Genomic DNA, 20,523 nt, shown 5'->3' with positions numbered 1-20,523 from the left:
GAACCAAGAAATCCCATTAGCCTCCGTAGCGTAGCTCTGAGCAGCTCGCGGCTCTGCTCCGCCGTTCTAAAATTAGCTTGCACCGACAAATAAAGGTAACGAACCTACTGCTATGACTATAGGGATTATGACAATGGGCCAATTTGCCAAAATGTTGAACTATCCCTTTAAACTGAATCACAGTCATTGGTTTTGGTTCCCAACCCAACAATTGTGGTGCAAACTCCACAAAAGAAACTATTCAAGTGTTATTATTACTCATATTTGAAATGTTTAAAACCTCCTTTAATTGCTTTTCGTCTCATTTTTAAGGTCATGCATAAAAGACATGTTTGCTAAATATATTTTTTTTTAAAGATGACATTCACAGCAAAAGCTTTTCTTTATTTAGCCTCGTGTCGTGACAGGGTCGGACATTTCTTTGACATTTTCAAGTGGGTCACGACTTGGAAAAGGTCGAAAAACCACTGCAGTGAAGTTATAAATCTACAATATTTTACCGTGTCTCATATATAACTTGTCTTATGTGACTGTAAATCTTGGTATGTCATTATAAATATGTGTTTAATGCTGTTGGGAGTAGATATGAGAGTATACATTAAGTGTTCATTTATAGCTTCTATGGAGCATCCAAAACCATATACATATAAACAGTATAAAATGTATGAAATAAGTAATAAAACACATTTTTGCAGGTTAGATATGTTTAAGTAAAAATTATAACCTGTTAAAATGTATATAATATAAGGAACTATAACCTATAACTATAACCATATTTATGGTCATGCATACAGTAAAATACATGTTTGCTAAATTAAAAAATTAAAAAACGATGACATTCACAGCAAAAGCTGCGTCGTTTTCTTTATTTAGCCTCGTGTCGAGGTTGAGAAGCCACTTCAGTAAAGTTATAATTATATATATCTACAATATTTACCTCGTCTCATATATAACTTGTCTTATGTAACTGTAAATCTGCTCTTTTGTCTGTGGTCTTGGTAATAAAACATATTATGTACTGTATCTATTCATTCTTCGATTTATATTTTCTTACTCAAGGTACATGAGCGGTCAAACCTGAAGAGAGGGAGAAGCATTATTCAGCTCAAGGGCTGTTATATTAAAAAAAAAAAAAAAACGATTTAACCACTGTATTTGTTGCTTTATACAACATATCTATAACCAATGAGGCAACTTTGTGCATAAATACACAGTTAAATTAATTATAAGGGCCAATAACCTGTGTTTACTGGTGTTTTTGAATAATTAATTTACTACAATCCTCTCATCTGTGTGTTCCAGCCACTTCACTATGCACTGACCTGTGTTTACGAGCCACTGAGCTGCGTACAGTAGCCACTGACCTGTGTTTATGACCTTGCTATGTTAACCTGTAAATGACATGCATGCACAGAGCGGTGTTACAGTATCTGTGTATACGAGTCAACCGGCCTGTATTTACCGGCCACAGATCTGTGTTTACTCGTCACCGAGCCGTGTTTTTCCAGCTCCAACTTGCGGTTACGGATTCTAAGATGCTGATTTTTTTTTTTTTTTTTTAGAAAAGCTGGATAGTGCAGCGATGCAAAATTAACCTTATCTGGGTTTTACTGCCCCTGACACTGAGCTGTAGGGCAGTTATTACCTGCTGCCGTAAATCCACCGCCCCCCACTGACCTGTTTTATTACCCCGTTGATTAGTCACAGTCTGGTCTATATTAGCCGTCGACCTGTTTACTAGTGGCGGTCCTGCGGTTACGAGCCAGTGAGCTGTGTTTTATGAGCCGCCGGCCTTGAACCGGGCCTGAACTTGGATGATATACAGTATAAGACCGACTGACCTGGGCGCTGGCGGTGGAGTCGTTGAGCGCTCGCTGCAGGGCGTGGCTCAGGCCTTTGGACAGGTTCTGCTTCAGGATCAGGTCCAGACGGTTCCTGCGCAGCTCGATGGACAAAACTGTGAAAGAAGACGAGGTAATATCTTAGTTTAGCTGACTTTATGCACACTTTATTATATATACACTTTATTGCAGGACTGCACAGATTATTGGTTCACATTCTGTTACACATATTTCATGTTAGAAATTAGAGCAATCGCACAAAATGTGTGTATTTTATAGTGAAATACAACAGAAAAAGGAAATTATCATAACATAGGTAAAATAAATAAATAAAATAAGTAAAATAGAGAAATAAAGCAAAATAAACATAAATATGTATTTATGTATAATAATATAGTCTTCTAAACTCTTCAAAAGTCTACAGAAAACTCTGTATGTTATTCTTTCCATTTCTAAAATATCATTTCCAGTTAGTTTCCAGTTATTAAAAGAAGGTAAAATGAGTTTAAGCCAGTTTCTCGTTATACAGTATATTTCAGAGCTGCAATTCTAAATATCCTGTATAAGTATTTGTCTTTTTCTGTTGTGAGCTCAGCTGGTGTTATTCCTAAAAAATACATTGTGATTCCACTTTCATTTTAAACTGGAACATCAAAAGAATAGACTCCCAACAAGGTTTTTAGTAATTGGCAGAAATAGAAAATGTCCTTACACCCACTTCAATCACACCTATAACATTAAAAACCTTCACAATTATGGTAATTCTGGGATTAATAACAGTAGTAAGTAGTGTTGTATTATTGTAATGCTCCATAGCAACATATAGTGTGTCAGTGTCTCACTCGAGGACATTATAGCTTCGGTGAGATGTTTCTGTTGTCACAAGAAGAGCTTGGCCTCTTTTTTTTTACGTGTCTAAAAACCCTGATGTCCACTCTCTGGTGAAGCCACGTCCTCCTCTCTGGTAAATACAATCAAAGGCTGCACTCTCCAGCGTCTTATTAATCAGAGTGTTTACTCTCAGGGAAAAAGCTGCCCTTGTTTTTGTGCAAGTTTTAATTAATTTGTGTGCATGTAATTACAGCCTGGCCACATAATAGATGGAGTGAGCCGGAGCTGAAATGGTATTTCATGTGTATTCATCATTATCATCATCATCATCATCATGATGGTGATTTGTAATCATGGCTAAAGCCTGAACATTATGCTGAGTATGTTGTTGGTAATGTGATTTGGGACAGTTGCTCTGATTAATACTGTGTTTATTATGCTTTTACCCTCATAAAAGTAAACACATAAAACCAGTGAACGTATCAGGATGTAGTCAATGTCTCTCATTTGTTTGTTATTTTTAAGCTTTTTAGTGTTTAACCACCTCAAAATCCAAGATGGCTGCTCTACACGTCAACAGAAGAGAAAGCAGTTCTGTTTTATAAATACCACAATAAATACCATAAAGCTTTGGTATTGAACAACAACCAGACAACAACAATAACAACATTTTCAACTTGTACTGGATAGCCAGCTCTGACATTTGACTTCTGAGGTTAATGAAACCCACTTAACCTTGTCACATGCGACCCTGCCTGTCTGAATCTGCATAATATTCTCATCATATGTCTTGTATCATATAAAACCATATTAACATTGGAAAGTACTCAAGGAGACTGATCTACTTACTTTCTGCTGTCTAGATTTACTCCAATTTTAATCATTTCTATTAGGGATGCTTATTGTGAGTGTGTGCACAGTTCGGCTGAGGTCGCTTATGAGTTAAAGGGGACATATTATGGAAACATAACTTTTTCAAGGCTCTTTGTCTTGCCTTCTGGCCCCCAAAATGTGAGAACTGACAAAAAAATCTGTAATTTTCAGGTTCCCGAGGTTGAAATCCATGAGGTTTTACAAGCTGTTCCCTCAGTTGTCATTCAATGATGTAATTAGTTGTCAAATTTGCATAACACCACCCCTACCTGTGACTACTGGTACCAGTAAAGGGGCGGGGCAAGCAGTGGCTCATTTGCATTTAAAGGGACACAGAAACCAGCCGTTCTGAACAGGGCTGTTTTGAGCGGATGAAAAGAGCTGTGATGTTTGTTCCTTGGAGTATTTTGACTGAAGCATGTCACAGATATGTCTTTAAGACACCTGGGAACTATTTTAATTTGTGGAAAAGGGGCATAACATGTCTCCTTTAAGAGTGCAAAACCATGAATAAATGTTTGGTGACTGTATACAGCGCTCATGTGTTTCATTCACTAGACTCGGAAGATCACTGGATTACCGTTCTTTTAGTGTGTATTGTTGTGCATTGTTCTGTTCTGCCCTGGCTGATTTAACATAATCTCTCTTCCTTCAGGATCCCCTGGTACAGCCTCCCCTTGTACCACACAGCCCTCCCGTCCTCCTTCTCTTCCCCCCATATCCCTGCCGGACTGTAGAACTCTGGACGTCATTCATCTTTTCTTTCTCTTTCTCTTTCTCTCTCCCTCTCTCTCTCTCTCTCTCTCTCTCTCTCTCTCTCATATTCGTCCTCACTTCTTTGTGTGTATATTATCTTGTTGCTGCTTTCTTGGCCAGGCCATGCTCGTAAAAGAGATTTTTGTATCTCAAGCAATTTGCCTGGTAAAATAAAGGTTAAAAAAAAAAAGACCCGTCAACTACTATAAGCACCGTTAAAGCGGTGCCTTGGTGGCTCAGGTTCGTTCTGTTGTTTTGTTTTGATAAAACCAAGTCACTATAATTAATTTACTCCATAATAAATAACAGGACTTCAGTTTCCTACCTGTTCTGACCCAGTACTTCTCGGTCACGTTGCACGGCAGCGGCAGCGGGACGTCCTCCGCCGTGGTGCTGGACGGAGGCTCTGTGGTCGTGGTCAGAGGCGGCGGCGTCGTCATGTGTCCCGGGACGAACACGGTGGTGACGGGCGCCTTCGTCGTTGAGGTCGTGGTCGTGGTGGTAGAAGCAGTGGTGGTGGTGGTGGTGGCGGGTGTTGTAGTGGTGGTGGTGGTCGTAGGCGCCGGCGTCGTGGTCGTAGTCGTAGTCGTGGGAGGAGGAGGAGCGGTGGTCGTGGTGGTGGTGGTGGTCGTGGTTGTCGTGGTGGTTGTCGGGGGTTCGGTGGCCGTGGTGACGGTTGTCGAGGGCTCGGTCATCGTTGCCGTGGTCAATCTGAAGCTCGTCGTCTGCTCCGCCGCCGTAGTCGTGGTCTTGTTTGGAGGCGACGTCACAGCACTCAGAGTGGTGGTCGCCGCCTGCGTTGTCGCATCATCATCAGCGGCGGCGGCGGTCACAGTTGGCGTGGTCGTCGAGGGCGTTGTCGTGCTTACTGTCGTCAGCTGAAGGCCGTCGCTGGTCACAGTGTCGGGGCTCGAGTTGCTGTTGGAACCGGCGGTGGAAGGGGAGTCGATGGCGGCGGTGGTCGTGGGTTTAGGCGCCGTTTGTCGTCTCGCCGTTGTGGAGAACGGTAAAGTCGACGTGGTGGTCGTGGTCGTGGTGGTGGGAGACAGAGTCGACGTCCGTAGCGTGGTGCTCGCCGTGGTCGTCGTCGTGTGACGCGAGCTGTTCCGGGTGCGCACGGGCGCGGTGGTGTTCCACTGGTGCGTGGAGAACGGGCTGGTGACGTTGTCGGGAAGCGTGACGTCGTGGTCGCCGACGGTCGACAGCAGCGACTCGGGGACGGTGGGAAGGTCCCAGGCCGGCAGGCTGCTCACCGACTCGTCTGCAGGGAGGAAGATACGAAAAGATTAGTCTGGTGATGTTTTTATTTTAAAGAGATAGTTCACCCAAAATTCAAATTTCACTCATTATGTACTCACTCTCCTGGTCCGTCCAAATCTCGTGCGATTTGCGCCGGTGTCAGTGCAAATTGTGCGAGATTTGGACGGACCAGGAAGAGCAGTGCTGGGAGCTTCCGCTACAAACAAGCTTAAAACATATACTTATTTAATTTTTTTCGGAACAATTTCTCATGTCAGGGCTTCAATACAAGAGGGCCATTACAGACGAGCTGTGTGGAGGTATTTGGATGTTTTTTGGTGTGTCTTTTTGGACGAAGAAAATTGAGCCCCGTTCGCAACCGTCATATGGACATGCAGTGCTGCGCGGACCCCCCCGTAACTCAGAGAAGGCACGGAGGACTCTGAAACTTCTCCCAGCCCTTGGTCGACATGAGGGTGAGTAGATAATGAGTGAAATTTGAATTTTGGGTGAACCATCCCTTTAAAAAGAAAATCAATTGATCCTACAATTATTTATATTTTTATGTATCCCAATCTTATCTTATTCAATTTTCCTTCATTATCAGGCATAAAAATGCATGTAAAGTGAAAACAGTAAAATATAGGCCTACGTGTATATCAAAATGATGACCTGTTTGCCCTTATAGAAGATCACGTATGTCATGAGACCTACGTTTAAAGATCTTTTTAAACATCTGGCAACTTTTCATTGGAGATATAGAAACATTACCCCTAACAGCTGTGGACTCAGTGCAAACTTTGAACTGGTTCAATTGTAAACAAATAATAACACCCAGATACAATGTTTGAGATGTATTGGTGACAATGTGTCGCTGTGTTTTTTTCTTCTTCTTTTTATTAATTTGTTTATTTTTTTAATTTATTTTTTTGTCTTCATTATTTCAATTAGTTTGTCTATTTAGTTACTGTTGTTATCCTTTTACCTCAGCCCTTTTTTTAAACTGTGTAATTAAGTATTTAATTAAGAGTTAGTGGGAATGAGTTGTGCTGTTTTTGTATAATTGAAAACATCAAAGTACTCAAAAAAAAAACTAAGAAAAAAGTAAAATATTATGAACGCTGAATGCTTTTTGAGCTAAGTTGGCTGACAGCTGTGGTTTAAAGCAGATATCAGCTTCACGGCCGTTTCGGCTAATGCTGCGTTCAAGGCAGGCTTTTGAAACCGTAAGTTACAGCTTCAAGTCACAACTACGACTTGGTAGCGTTCCAGGTAACCCGTAGCTCGTGTTTTTACCATCCTGTTGTCTGTGAAAGTTCCCTATAACGGCCACTCGTAACTTCCGACCCGTGAACTCGTACCAGATCGAACTGGTATGACTTCACAGGAAGGAAAAACACAAAGTACGAGTTTCTTTGAACGCACCATGAGTTAGCAGCCCCCGCCCTTGTCAGGCATCAATTGGTCCTCGTGCTACGTCACCACATTCACGCGCATCCCTTGGCTGCACACACAGCCCTTCATGCCGTTCTCTCTCCTCATTGGATAACACTTGTATCCCACAAGGAAAATTTTCTCCTCGGGTTACAGCAGAGCAGAGTGACGGAGAGACTCGTGTTTAGGCTGAAATACTTCATGTAAGTGATTGCTGACGGAAAATAGGACTATTTAGGACTTATATTAACAAAAACATTCCACTGATATCTGCTTTAACCTTTTTTAAATATTAAACTTTATATATTATGGGAACGTATGGGTATAGGACTGAGAGCCACAGACAAGATGGGAAGGTCTGAAAAATGAGAGAACACCTGACACATTTCTCGCCTTTTTTCTGGCATTTGTTGCTCAGAGAGCGAGCGAACACGAGGACGGTGTGAGTGTGTTACTGTCAGTTTGATAATAACCTACATAAAGTGAAGCGCGCTCAGCAGTTCCAATTTAAAGTGGAACCAGATCCAATTTAAATTGGCCCGATGTGTAAAGTCAGGGAATCCTTTAAATGCCAGACCTTCATTTAATCCATGTAAATCATCTCTTGACAAAATAAGGTGTAAAAGAAATTTTAAAAAGAGTCGGAAGAGAGAGAAGTAAAATCAATCCTCTCAGACTGAGTCGCATCCAAACTCCCTCTCAGGATCCTCTCACATCATCACATGAACGTGTTGTAACTGTAACGCTGCTATAGGGCCGCTATATTATATTATATTATATTATCATATATAAAGTAGTTCCAATTTAATCTTCTTGGATCGATCTTGGAAAGTTGGTTTTCAGCCAAGAGATACAGTAAATGACACACACGTGGAAGGCAGAGAACCTCCACTTTTCCTTGTAACAAGTTAAAGGGATAGTTCAACATTTTGGCAAATTGGCCCATTGCCATAATCCCTATAGTCATAGCAGTAGGTTCGTTACCTTTAATTGTCGGTGCAAGCTATTTTTAGAACGGTGGAGCAGAGCCGCGAGCTGCTCAGAGCTACGCTACGGAGGCTCATGGGATTTCTTGGTTTCCCTCATCAAACTCATCAAATACACAATCCAACAACTCCAAAACGCTCTGGTGGACAAGTTGTGACCTGCACAGTCACCACGCTATGAGATAACAGAACGTTACCACACAGAGTTGTTTTTGAGGTAAATTCATGCAAAACCGCTGATGCGTGTTCCCATCGGGGGCAGTTTTTCATCAAGCAGTCTCTGTATTTACCTCTAAAACGACTCTGTCTCGTGACGTTCTGTTATTATCTCATAGCGTGGTGAATGTGCAGGTCACAACTTGTCCACCAGAGCGTTTTGGAGTTGTTGTATTGTGTATTTGATGAGTTTGATGAGGAAAACCAAGAAATCCCATTAGCCTCTGTAGCGTAGCTCTGAGCAGCTCACGGCTCTGCTCCGCCGCTCTAAAAACAGCTTGCACCGACAATTAAAGGTAACGAACCTACTGCTAAGACTATAGGGATTATGGCAATGGGCCAATTTGCCAAAATGTTGAACTATACCTTTAATAAACTAAACTAAACCAAACTCATGATGTCACTGTTACTGTAAGGATGGCGCTGACAGGAAGTGAGGTCACGTGGAAGTGGTATAAAGATGTATTACAGTAAAGAAAGCTGGATAGAGACCTGCTGGTCCACCACCGATGGAAAAGAGACGCTCATAAAACTGAACAGGAAACCTCCAACTGCAATTAGGCTCATCGATCATGAATATTCAAGTTTGTTTCCTGTTCCTATTACACATCCATGGTCCCAGTGAGGATGAGGATGATGATAAAGACGATGATGATGAGGCTGACAGTAATGACGGCTTTGTAATAGAGGGGATGACGGCAGCGGGAGGAAATGACTCTGTTGCTAGTCGGTTTTATTTAGCTTCATCTGTCCAACTAATTAATTCTAACGCAGCGAGTTGGTTGAAAACATCTGACTGACTTGTTATAAGTGGCGTCTTGAATATTTACTTTAAACTGTTCTTGAGCTTGAGCTAAAAGAAGTCTTAGATTAGTCTTGTATTGCCGTGTCAAGCCAGTTAGACCTAATATAGTGTAATATTATGAATGAAAATGATAAACAAACATTATAGGACGGAGTAGGAAACTCCTCTTCACACAGGTCCTCTGTAATCATTATAATGTTGAACACTGATTATGCTAACATTTACATACTGTATATCTATGTTTAAAGCTGATAATCACAACATTTTGTCAGTTCTTTGCACTTTTTCTCTTGTGTTTTTGGCTTTTGGCTAAAACTGAGATTAGTCCTTGTTTCAACATGTTGAGAAATCAAAGTTTAAAGAAGGGTTTTCTTTTTCTCAGTAGATGCATCTACCCCTTCTTTGTTACATCTACCTGTGTATCTTAGATACCTGATATACAGTAGAGTGTATCCTCAGTGCTTGCAAGTCTTTTTTATGTTTTGTTTCATATTTAGTAATGTTTTTGTCCAGATATCGACAACTTTCTGTGTACAGTAAGGTTGTTGGAGGGATAAGGGTGCTAGAGCCAGATCTGTCTTATTTCTGGAGATAATTTACCTTCATACTATGCTCCCTGTCTTCATGCTGTATAGATAAGGTGTACAGTTACATAAATATCTATTTTTCTTTTATAAAGAAGCATTTTATGGAGCTAATCTATTCCCTCATTCTGGGAAAGTTGTACTGGTGTGGGCGGAGCTGTGTTTTGTTTAAGGTTAAACTCACCTGATCATCTAACCAAACAGAGCCTGCAGTGATTAATCACCTTCCTTCTAAATTGGTCGTTTCTGTTTGTGTGTTGTCTATTTAAGTATTTTTGTATTCAGTGCTTCAACTCTGCCTGACGAAGGTCGTACGTATAGACCGAAGCGTTGCTTCTGCTTTGTCCAGGATTAAAGACCCTATATGCAAGTTTATAGAACAGTGTACAGGAGTTTCTTCTATTTGTTAAAGCAGAAGTAAGCAGAAGATTTGTGTTAATATAAGTCTTAAATAGTTATACCTTCCGACAGCAATCACTTATATAGAGTGTTTGGTCTGAAACACGGGTCTGTCAGTCACTCTGCTCTGCTGTAAGCCGAGGAGAAAACTTTCCTTGTATCCTACAACCTTTATCCAATGAGGAGAGAGAACGGCATAAAGGGGCGGTCCTCTCTGTGTGTGCGGCCAAGGGATGCGCGTGAATGTGGTGACGTAGGGACGAGGGCGGGGACTGCTAACTCCATCGGCTGACAGGAAGTTAGCTAAAACGACTGGATCGCTTACTTCTGCTTTAATCTGCTCTAGTTTTTTTCCAACGCACCTGTTGATAAGGCTTCCCAGAGGTGTGCATGAGCTCACTCATTAAATTTGAAGAGAAATCACAGGTGGTGGAGAAAAATTAATTTACAGGCTGCTAATTATATCATAAGTCAAGAAATAGCCAAGAAATAATGATCAATTTCATAGTAATATCGTGTTTTTCATGAAGGCAAAAGATTACACTTGTTTTCATGCTATGAATTTTTCGGGAAAGCCCAGAATTTTTCTCCACTAAGTCCTTGCAAATGTCAAATACAATCAATTATTTCTTGGCTATTTCTACGCAATCAATCGTTCCTTCCTGGCTATATCTATTTCTCAACATTGCTATGAAACTGACTGTTATTTCTAGGCTATTTCTAGACATTATGACACAATACATGTTATTTCTAGGATATTTGTAGTCATTATCAGCCTGTAAATTAAAGGATTACCAAATCAAAGTTTGAAAATAAACTTTAAAAGACAGAGGAGTTGTTCACCGACCGAAGCTGAAGCTGTTGTTGTTGTTGTTGCTGTTGTTGTTGGAGGAGCTGCTGCTGCTGCTGTTGTTGACAGAGGCCAGAGAGATGTTGTCTGCTCCTGTTGCTTTACTGTCTCTGGTACTGGACAGGGAGGAGGAGGAGGAGGAGGAGGAGAAAGAGGAGGAGGAGGAGGAGGAGGAGGAAGGCGAAGACGATGCTTTTGTCGAAGAGGAAGAGGAGGAAGAGGACGAGGCCTTGGATGACAGAGAGCTCTTGATCCAGGCGGCCTTCGACAGCAGCCCCAGCGGTTTCCCCACCGCCGCCGTCTCCGTCAGCATCGTGAGGACGGAGGAGAACGCCGCCTGCTCCCGCTGGCCCCCGTCTCCACGGCGACGCAGCCAGGCGGCCGGGTCCCTCGCCGCCATGTCGCCGTTCACCGGCCGCCACTCGGCGCCGACCTCGGCCCACGCTCCGGTTCCCGTGACGATCTCAGTCTCTGCGAACACTTTGCCGCCTCCTCTTCCTCCTCTTCCTCCTCCTGCCGCCGCTGCCGCCTCTGTTTCAGTCCAAACCGCCGTTCTGGCCTCGGCAAACATTTTGCCCTCGGACCAAGATCCAGGACTCACGTCGGTCGCGTCGTCCATCACTTTGTCTTTGTCTTTGTCTTCGGCGCCGATCCCGGGGGTGGCGGAGAGGTTGGAGGGCAACAACGAGGGGTCCAGGGGCAGAACAGCCCTCCTCGTTGACTCACGATGAACTCCCTCAGCTGTGGAGAGACAGAGGGAGAGTTTAGTTTAGTTTGAGTTAGGGTTGTTTGATTAATCGATTTAAAATCGTAATCGCGATTATTTGGAATCGTAAAAATCGATTTTGTAGGGTAATTACGATAAGTCCCCGTTCATGAATCTGGGCTGCGCTGAATTATCGTAATGACTGCTGCCTCCTTCCTCCCATCACGCTCTCCCCACACACTGTAAACAAGCATGTTTTGTGGCCACGTAGATAGATAGATAGATAGATAGATAGATAGATAGATAGATAGATAGATAGATAGATAGATAGATAGATAGATAGATAGATAGATAGATAGATAGATAGATAGATAGATAGATAGATAGATAGATAGATAGATAGATAGATAGATAGATAGATATTTAATTAAATTTTTTAAATTAGACTCTAGGACCATTTAAAAAGACACAAACAGCACACAAAATAGTTTGTCATTTACTGGTATGGATCCCCATTAGTCATCACCTTGGTAATTACTATTCTTCCTGGGGTCCAGACACTCACACGTGACAGGGATACGGCAACACATTTTTTTTTATCGTGTCTTGCCTCACTCCCGAGTCCATGACCAGCAGATAGACACCATCCTTTCGACTGTGCGTGCAGTAACAAGGGAGATAGAGCCGTATCGCCCGTAATTAGCTTAGCTCAAACGCTGGAAGTGTATAGGTAGTGTTAGCCTGCCTCCACCTAAAGTCATCAGAGAAACTCTTCAGCAACTCTAAACGGAAACCGGCGGGCCGATCTTCGTCTCAGAGCTGACAAAACTCTCCAGTAAGGCATCTTGAGCGGTCAAATGCCGCTAACGGGACGAGATCGGTCAAAACGGAGGGTTCAAGCAAAGACGCTTTATTTTGGTTCAAGCTAGCTACATCGAGGGTAGGTTAGCTTCCTATTTCAAAGTAAAAGCACAAATTCTATCGTCATGGTTTTCTGTATGTAAAGGGCAACGGGTGTTTTATTTTGTGAAAGTAACCGGAAGTGCGTTGATCACAACGGCTAGCTTGAGTAGTGCCGAATTCATCCGAACAAAATTGTAAACTGTTGGTATTTAGACAAATTAATGACACACTGCTGATCTAAACAGCTACTTTCTCACCTAAAAATGTTTGAAATGTTGATAAAGTGATATATTTACAGATTTTAGAGCTAAAATGAAATCAGCTTCTGACTGCTGGTTTCGGCTCGAGTAGGAGGCAGGCTAACACTACCTATACACTTCCAGCATTTGAGCTAAGCTAATTACGGGCGATACGGCTCTATCTCCCTTGTTACTGCACGCACAGTGGAAAGGATGGTGTCTATCTGCTGGTCATGGACTCGGGAGTGAGGCAAGACACGGAAAAAAAATGTTGGCGTATCCCTTTAAATAAATGAAAAACAACACAAAAAAACAAAAGGCAGAAATAGTGTTTAATTAGGAGCTCTGAGTGTTTGATTCATCAGTCCCACAGGCCAGTGGCGGGGACTTCTTCAGAAATTCATCCATCATGCTCTTACACACACACACACTGGCAACACACACACACACACACACACACACACACACACACACACACACACACACACACACACACACACACACACACACACACACACACACACACACACACAGCTGCAGTCCTCAAATCATTAGTCCTCATAATACCGCCACAACTGTCCAACTGCCAGGAGATTTAAAACCACTCACACACGCAGTCAGCATGAGAGCGCACACACTTCTCCTCTGCTCTCTGTCAAACACACACACACACGCATGTACGTTTATATTTTTCTTCTTTTCTCTTCTCTGTCTCACACACACTTATCCGAAGGGATTAAAAAAAAGAAATCTAAAACTGCGACTGTGGAAAAATAGTAATAATGTCTAAAGTAGGTCACTTATGTTTTTAGAGGATAAAGCATAGGGAATTAATTTAGATGTTCCAGAGTGCATAAATTAGGACACACACACACATGCACACACGTACACACACATGCACACACGTACACACACACACCCCCTAATCAGCTGTGATTTCACAGATATTAATCTGATCTGTTAGGTTAGCCATGTTAGCCCATGGATTTATTATTCCTAGAACATACACAACCACTCTGGCTCAGGCTGGAGTCGTAATTCCTGACAAGTTTGGTGCAAGTTCTTTGTAAGGAAGCAATGACAGTTTTTATTATTCTTTTTTTTTACACACGAGCCACTTTTCTTTTCTTTTCTTTCCTTTTCTTTTTTTTTTAAACCTGACACCAAATGAGACAGATAGATGGAAGCAGAGCAGCAGCAAAGACAGCATCCAGTCAAAGCGTTTAGCGTCAGCCATTATCTCCATTTTGTGAGCTGTCTTCATCTCCTCTGTATCCTCGACACAAAAGCCTGCAGGCTTGGCAGACTGAGGCGATTACCCTGCCCGATACGTTCAGCCTCAAAGGCACCTGGCTGGAGTGGAAGTGAAGGATGATGGGGGGGAAAAAAATAAAATAAATAAAATAAAATAAAACAAGGTTTGACCGTGTGAGCGTGTCTCTGGCTGGTGACACGGTTTTTTAAGGCCTCTGCTGAGGCTTTGGTGTCACTGCAGGCTGAGGTTTTAAGCTCCTTTTGTTCTCCACATAAAACGGAAACAAATGTTGGGCGGAGTAGTTTTTTTTTCTTTTATTCTTTCTTCTTCTTTTTAAGCACACGCTCGCTTCAGCCTGCGAATGTGCGAAGTGTGTCACAAGCTTCCCACACTCCCCATGTCTCAGCGGAGGATCGGTTAATTAAAAGACAGTGATTCTGAGCGAGGGAGGCTTTAACAGGACCGACTCTGGACACCTTGGTTTAAACCAGGCTATTAACTAAACTAAACTAACCACCGCCGAGGACTCTGTTCCTCCTTACAGGACATGACATTATAATCGTCATTAATGAATCCGTTGATTATTTATATATTTCAGCAGCTTTGGGGTCCATGTCGAGTGGTTCCGGTGTTGAACGCTCTGTTGGTTCATTTGTGTGAGCAGAGAAGAACAATAAAGCCAGAAAAGGCAGCAGCGATTACCGAGGCGCCACAGGGAGAGGAACATGTTCGTTAAGCGAGTCGGATATCTTTTGTTTTTAATTCATCTCATCCAAAAAAAAAGACAAAAAAACAACAACCACTACAGCTTTTGCAGCATGTCGTACATTTCACTGGCTCTGAGCAGATGGCGATGTCAAAGGGGGATAAATGCTGACACCTGAACGCAAAGATCCCCCGCCAACATGCTTTTAACTCATCTTTTTTTAGTTTTTGTTCAAGAATAGGTGTATATTTAAAGGCAGATTATTCTGTTTATGTAATGTGGCAGTGTTTTTGTGTGTTAGCTATAAAACGTTGTGTGTGTCTATGTCACAGCTGTCGGTCCAGTCTGACCTCAAAGACCCTCAGTAAAAGCTGCATTTAAATAACTGTGCACAACATAAGCACAGTTATTTTAAACCAATGGGACAATGAAGCTGCACTTATAAATATTTGTATATAAACAAGGGATTGCATGTCGAAATCACTTGTTGCAATGATCCTATAGTGTATTAACCTCACATACTGAACATGTTGCATATTTTTTGCATCTTTTCTGCCCTTTATTTATTCATATTGTGTGACACCAATTCTACAAATCGACTTTATTCTCAGCAGCAGCGAGTTCAGCTCTGATAATAAACAAAATCGTGCACCAAACTCCACAAAAACTAAAGTTAGTGAATAATTGATGAAGACGCAGTCTGATTGTTTTCAGTCTGGTCACAGCTTTTTTTTAAATTTCATGTTGATTTTTACATTGTTTTTTATTGTTATACTGTTTCAACTCAGTACTTGTCCTTGGGCGTTTCAAAAGGTGCCTATTATTTCTTATTCTTATTAAGAGTGGAGTGATAGTTAAACCAAGAAATTGAAATATTGGACTTGACAACTCCAGGTGCTCATGGTGCATATTCATCAATGTAAACTCATATTCAAATGGTGATATTAAGTCATGTAATGTTGTGTTAACAGCTTGTTCCGATCGCTCCAGGACAGCTGCCAAAAAATAGAAAAAAATAAATTAATTAAACCGTGAATGGTGCTTAAGAATGTAAAATAGTGCTATAAAAGTTTAAGTATGTTTTTATTTTTAATGTTCCCATTATTCTCATCCATACTCGACTTACATGGGTTTATAATGAGACCTCTGACATGTGAAGATAGGAGTCGGTTCCTTTGAATGGAACGATGAATACATGAATGGATGGATGGATGGATGAATGATGAATGGATCAATAGATACAGTAGTGTGATGGGTGGAGGTGGAGGAGGGAGTGGACCATATGTATGGCTGTTTGTTGCAGTGTTTTGAGTGTTTTCTCCTCCAACAGTTTGCCACCTGCTCTGGCTGAGAGCAACATATGTGGTTACCACCAGACCCCTGACAAAACGCTAGGAAAGGAGAACCTCCACTGAGAGCAAATATGGACAGGATGGATGGATGGATGGATGTGTGGATTAACGATGGATAAATGTGGATCAGAGCTGAACTGACCTGCTTTATCTATTTGGACTATTTTTTTTTTTTGCATATTTGGTGTGAGAACATTCAGTTTATAGCAGATTATTATGAGCTTCATCATCACATGGGGCACGACAAAGCGCGACTGGCCGTTTACAGGGGCTTTGGACCAATGTCATGTTATGTATTGACCATAGTGCTTTGCCAGCTGGCAGCGTGTTTGCTGATGCGCTGCTGCTGCCGCTGCTGAATCTCTGCGGGCGCCAGAGAGGCCCCGTCGCCCTGTAAAGCCGAGCCAGGTCATTACGAGCGGTCTGAATATTCAGGCTGGCTGCTCCCAGGTGCCTGTGATAATACAACTGTTAATATCTAGTATGCACGGACGGTGGCTGCACCTTGTTTTTTTTTTATTTTGTGCCTTTTTCCCTCTCAGTGTTGTGATGGAGCCAAGCAGAGTTGATCCATGCTGCCACGCTGACTGTGAGCGGGACAGGTGGTTAGGAAGTGTGAGGACGGTTCGCAGCCAACTGGTCTTCAGTTCAGAGAGACTCGAAAGGGAAAAGAGAAGAGGAGGAGGAGGGAGGAGGGAGGAGGGATGGGGGGGGTTTGGTGAGCTGAATCTGCCAACCTGCCAACTGGTGGCACATTTTCATCATAGTAATTATTAAAAAGCCAGATGAAACATATCCCATTGTAATCTTAGTGCACAGAGCTGCAACAGGCAGAAAATAAAAACCTGCACCAGAAACATCTGATTGGTTTAAGTGGTTTGTGTAAGTAAGGTTTTCAATGAGTTTATAACATATAGTTTCTATAAAAGGATCTATATAATTAATTCTTATTGGGTTTTACCAAATGATTTCACTTATGCATGCAAGTTAATCAAAACAACATAAGTATAAAAGCTGTAAATGTACATTCACAGCATTGAAACTGGTCTCAGACTGAAATATGAACATATATTGAAAGGTTTTGGGATGTATGTCTATAATATAAGGGCATACTGTACATGCATAAACATATATATGGGCAAGACATATGTAAAAAATAAATGAGATAAAGTCGCTCCACCTTCTAATAGGTTACACATAAAGGTTTTGCATGAGTGCTTTTTCATTATTTTGCATTTATTATCTTCTGCACTGCTCCATATGGTTCCTAATATAGTCCTTATCCATCTATTGATCTCGATTAATCGTCTCATGGTTTTGATGATTGTTTTTATCTGTTTTATTCATTTATTTTTTACTTTAAATGGCTGCAAATTTCCCACATGACAGGACAATAAACCTTTATAACCCAATAGATCAAATGATAGATGAGCTAACGGACAAATTAATTTTCCTTTGGGGATTAATAAAGTAATCGTATTCTATGTATTACTTTTGCGTATGGGACTGTAGCGCTACCACGGCTTCTTCCCTGGCTGCTGAGACTGAGCTGTACAGTAAATAAATATGTAAAACTGAAACAATGAACAGGCTAAAAGGGGGTAAAAGGGAGGGTAAAGGTTGTGTAGTCAGGTACAGTTTACATAAAAATTCTGGCCTTTGCTTAAGCCGTTGTTGACAAGTTCTGAGTCGAGATCATCTCTGAAAGGTTATCTCAGTCCGGTCTCGCATTCTGAGTAGAAAGTAAAAGGTCACGCCATCAAAACCATGCGCGCGTTTGTGTGTGCAGCTTCTCTGCAGAGCGAGTCGTATTTGCGATGGGAAGAGGAAACATGTTGCAGTTCCTCAGTGTTTTAAATGAGTTTTAAATAAAGCCTCGGTGGTTTAGAGTGGGAGTGCTGGTGGCAAGTCAAAGCGCTGATCCACTCGTGATGTGATGCGAGACTCAGTGGGAGTAGCGATGGTCCCAAGCCAGAAGAATTAGTCCAACAGAGTGAGGCCCGTCCAACAGGATGGACATGTAACCGTTTCCTGGAACTATTCAGGGCATCATCCATCTGTCTGTTTGTGTGGAGGCGTGGAAAGGAAACGATCTGGATCGATAGTCGAACGCAGAGAGAGGAGAGACGGGGCAGGTAAAACGCCGGAGGATAAATAAATATCATCATCATCATCATTAGCTCTTCAACTTTTTGTTCCCTCGTTCCAGCAGCTTATAGTCCTGGGATTGTTGCTTTTAACTTGAAAAAAACAAAACCCATCTGTCTGCTGGATTGTGGCCAAGAATGACATCATATGATACGGATCAATGCAGGGAATCTAAAAAAAAAAAAAAAACAGCGTATCTATAGTCATTTTCTCTCACAGTGTCCTGGGATTTGTTCTTGTTCTTGTTCTTGTTCTCTGAAGACAAGTGGGATCTGGGAAAAGATGTGCCATTATTTCTCAGCAAAGCTCTGAGAGAGAGAGAGAGAGATGCCAGAAATGTGAGAAAAACTGCCTGACAACAACTTCCACTTCCATTGTGTGAAGCGCAAGCAGCAGAAAATCTTATCAACTAAGCAGTTGAACATAAAGAGGCTTCAACAACAGTTACATAAAAAGTCTGAAAATAGGTCATTTTTTTCTCCCAACATGATACTAAAATGTTTCTCTCACTTGTTCTGAGGTGAGGAAGCTGCCAGACCTCGTCATCATGGCCACTTTGGATGCACGGACAGATGGATGGATGGATGGATGGATGGATGGATGGATGGATGGATGGATGGATGGATGGATGGATGGATGGATGGATGGATGGATGGATGGATGGATGGATGGATGGATGGATGGATGGATGGATGGATGGATGGATGGATGGATGGATGGATGGATGGAGCAGCTAATGGATAATTGTAAAGCACCTCGGTGTCTTTAAATTGGATCATCAGCTCGTTTCGAACACACACACACACGCACGCTGTCCTTACGATAGTTATGGGGACACTCATTCATATAATGGATTCTCTAACCTAGGGCTACTCAATTAAAATTCAGAGAGGTCCACTTAGACAACATTTCCTCAGGCTAAAGGGCAGAAGAGAATGAGGGGTGAGGTGGGAGGTGGGGGCACCTGTAGGGATGCCAGAATAATAATCTCATCTGAAAAAAACAATGAAATGAAATAAGAAGTAAAGTATAGATCGAGCTTCGCCTCTCTTTTGCTTCCTTCAACTCTATTTCACATCCAAACAGTCTGAACCACTTTCATGATCAATAACTTTAAAAGCTGGACGACACATCTCACAACAACATGTGACCAGTGTCGTAAAAGCAAGAAAATAATCTGTAGTTATTAAAAAAAATAATCTATTCAAGCCTGTTATTAACCAACACCCAGTAACACTTTATAATAATTACACACTATAAGCAAACAAAACTTTCCAAGGGATGCGCGTGAATGTGGTGACGTAGGGACGAGGGCGGGGACTGCTAACTCCATCGGCTGACAGGAAGCCAAAACGACCGGATCGCTTACTTCTGCTTTAAATACTGACTTCATCATTTATAACACATGAATACTCATTAGTATGTAGTTTATAAACACAGTTAAAAATGTTTTACTCATAATTAATAAGCACTAACTGTGTTTATAAACTACATACTAATGAGTATTCATGCGCTATAAATGAAGAATTCAGTATTTATTCATGCTTAACTAATGCTTAATAGTGTGTACTGTTACCCAACACCCTTGTGAAGCTTCGCCAAAATGTCCCAACAATGTGGAGATGTCCTCACATTGATGGTGACCCACACAGTCACCAGACATACTGTATTAATGCAGAAACAACTGCACCTCCTTTTCTCAACAGCTGTCGGTGTTTAAACGTGTCAGCTCTGATCAGCTCCATCTGATCGACTCGTCAGTGTCATCAACTCTCAACAGATTATGAGCAGATTAATGTTGTTCATATATTGGTTTTTTCATATTTTATTATTAAAGCTGTACAGAAAAGAAAACTGAATTTGAGCCCACTGTGGGTCCTAACATTAGTGTGATAACTCATCTTTCAGACGTTGTAGGCCAAACTTTGTGCAAAATTCTAATTTTGAGTAAATCTGGGATGAAAGTGTGTATTTTTTTTTTCGTATTGTATAATGCAGGCGCATGGATTATACGTCAGCCTGTACACGATTAATCAGCCACTGATATTGGATCCGTCATCCATCATTCAAACGTCTGAGACACGCACACACACACCGAGCTCGGTCTCGCCCCAAGCTTTGAATATCCCGCCCGCTCGATAACGACCAATCAAATTCGTTTTCCTCACTCGGGTAAACTCGTGTTGCAGCTCGTGACAACTCGGCGCGACAAACAGGACAAACGGCCATTTCTGTACACCTATTAAATATTATTCTTAGTTCAGTCTATAACTCAGGTCTAAGTAATAAAAAAGCATTGAACAAACTATGTTACTGACTTCACTCATTATTCATCGTTATGTCGTGTGATTTCTCTGATTTCTCACACGTCGGCTGTTTGAACTAGACGTGACGTTTGGC

At 41.7% G+C, this 20,523-nt stretch overlaps 1 protein-coding gene across 1 annotated transcript in view; it reads right to left on the bottom strand.

Moving 5' to 3' along the window:
- kiaa1549la (KIAA1549-like a) overlaps positions 1–20,523 on the bottom strand; it is a gene marked incomplete at both ends in the record, with an annotated part of 140,183 nt that overhangs the window by 79,315 nt on the left and 40,345 nt on the right. Inside the window, 3 exons of the mRNA XM_083974362.1 lie at positions 1,842–1,957; positions 4,627–5,562; positions 10,977–11,555. Coding sequence (XP_083830488.1) covers positions 1,842–1,957; positions 4,627–5,562; positions 10,977–11,555 — 1,631 coding nt within the window. The remainder of the gene's footprint in view (positions 1–1,841; positions 1,958–4,626; positions 5,563–10,976; positions 11,556–20,523) is intronic.

Source organism: Trachurus trachurus (genome assembly GCF_905171665.1).
Source record: "Trachurus trachurus genome assembly, chromosome: 6".
NCBI lineage: Eukaryota > Metazoa > Chordata > Actinopteri > Carangiformes > Carangidae > Trachurus > Trachurus trachurus.
Note: the sequence above shows the minus strand (reverse complement) of the source record. Positions and strands in the feature narration are given on the sequence as shown.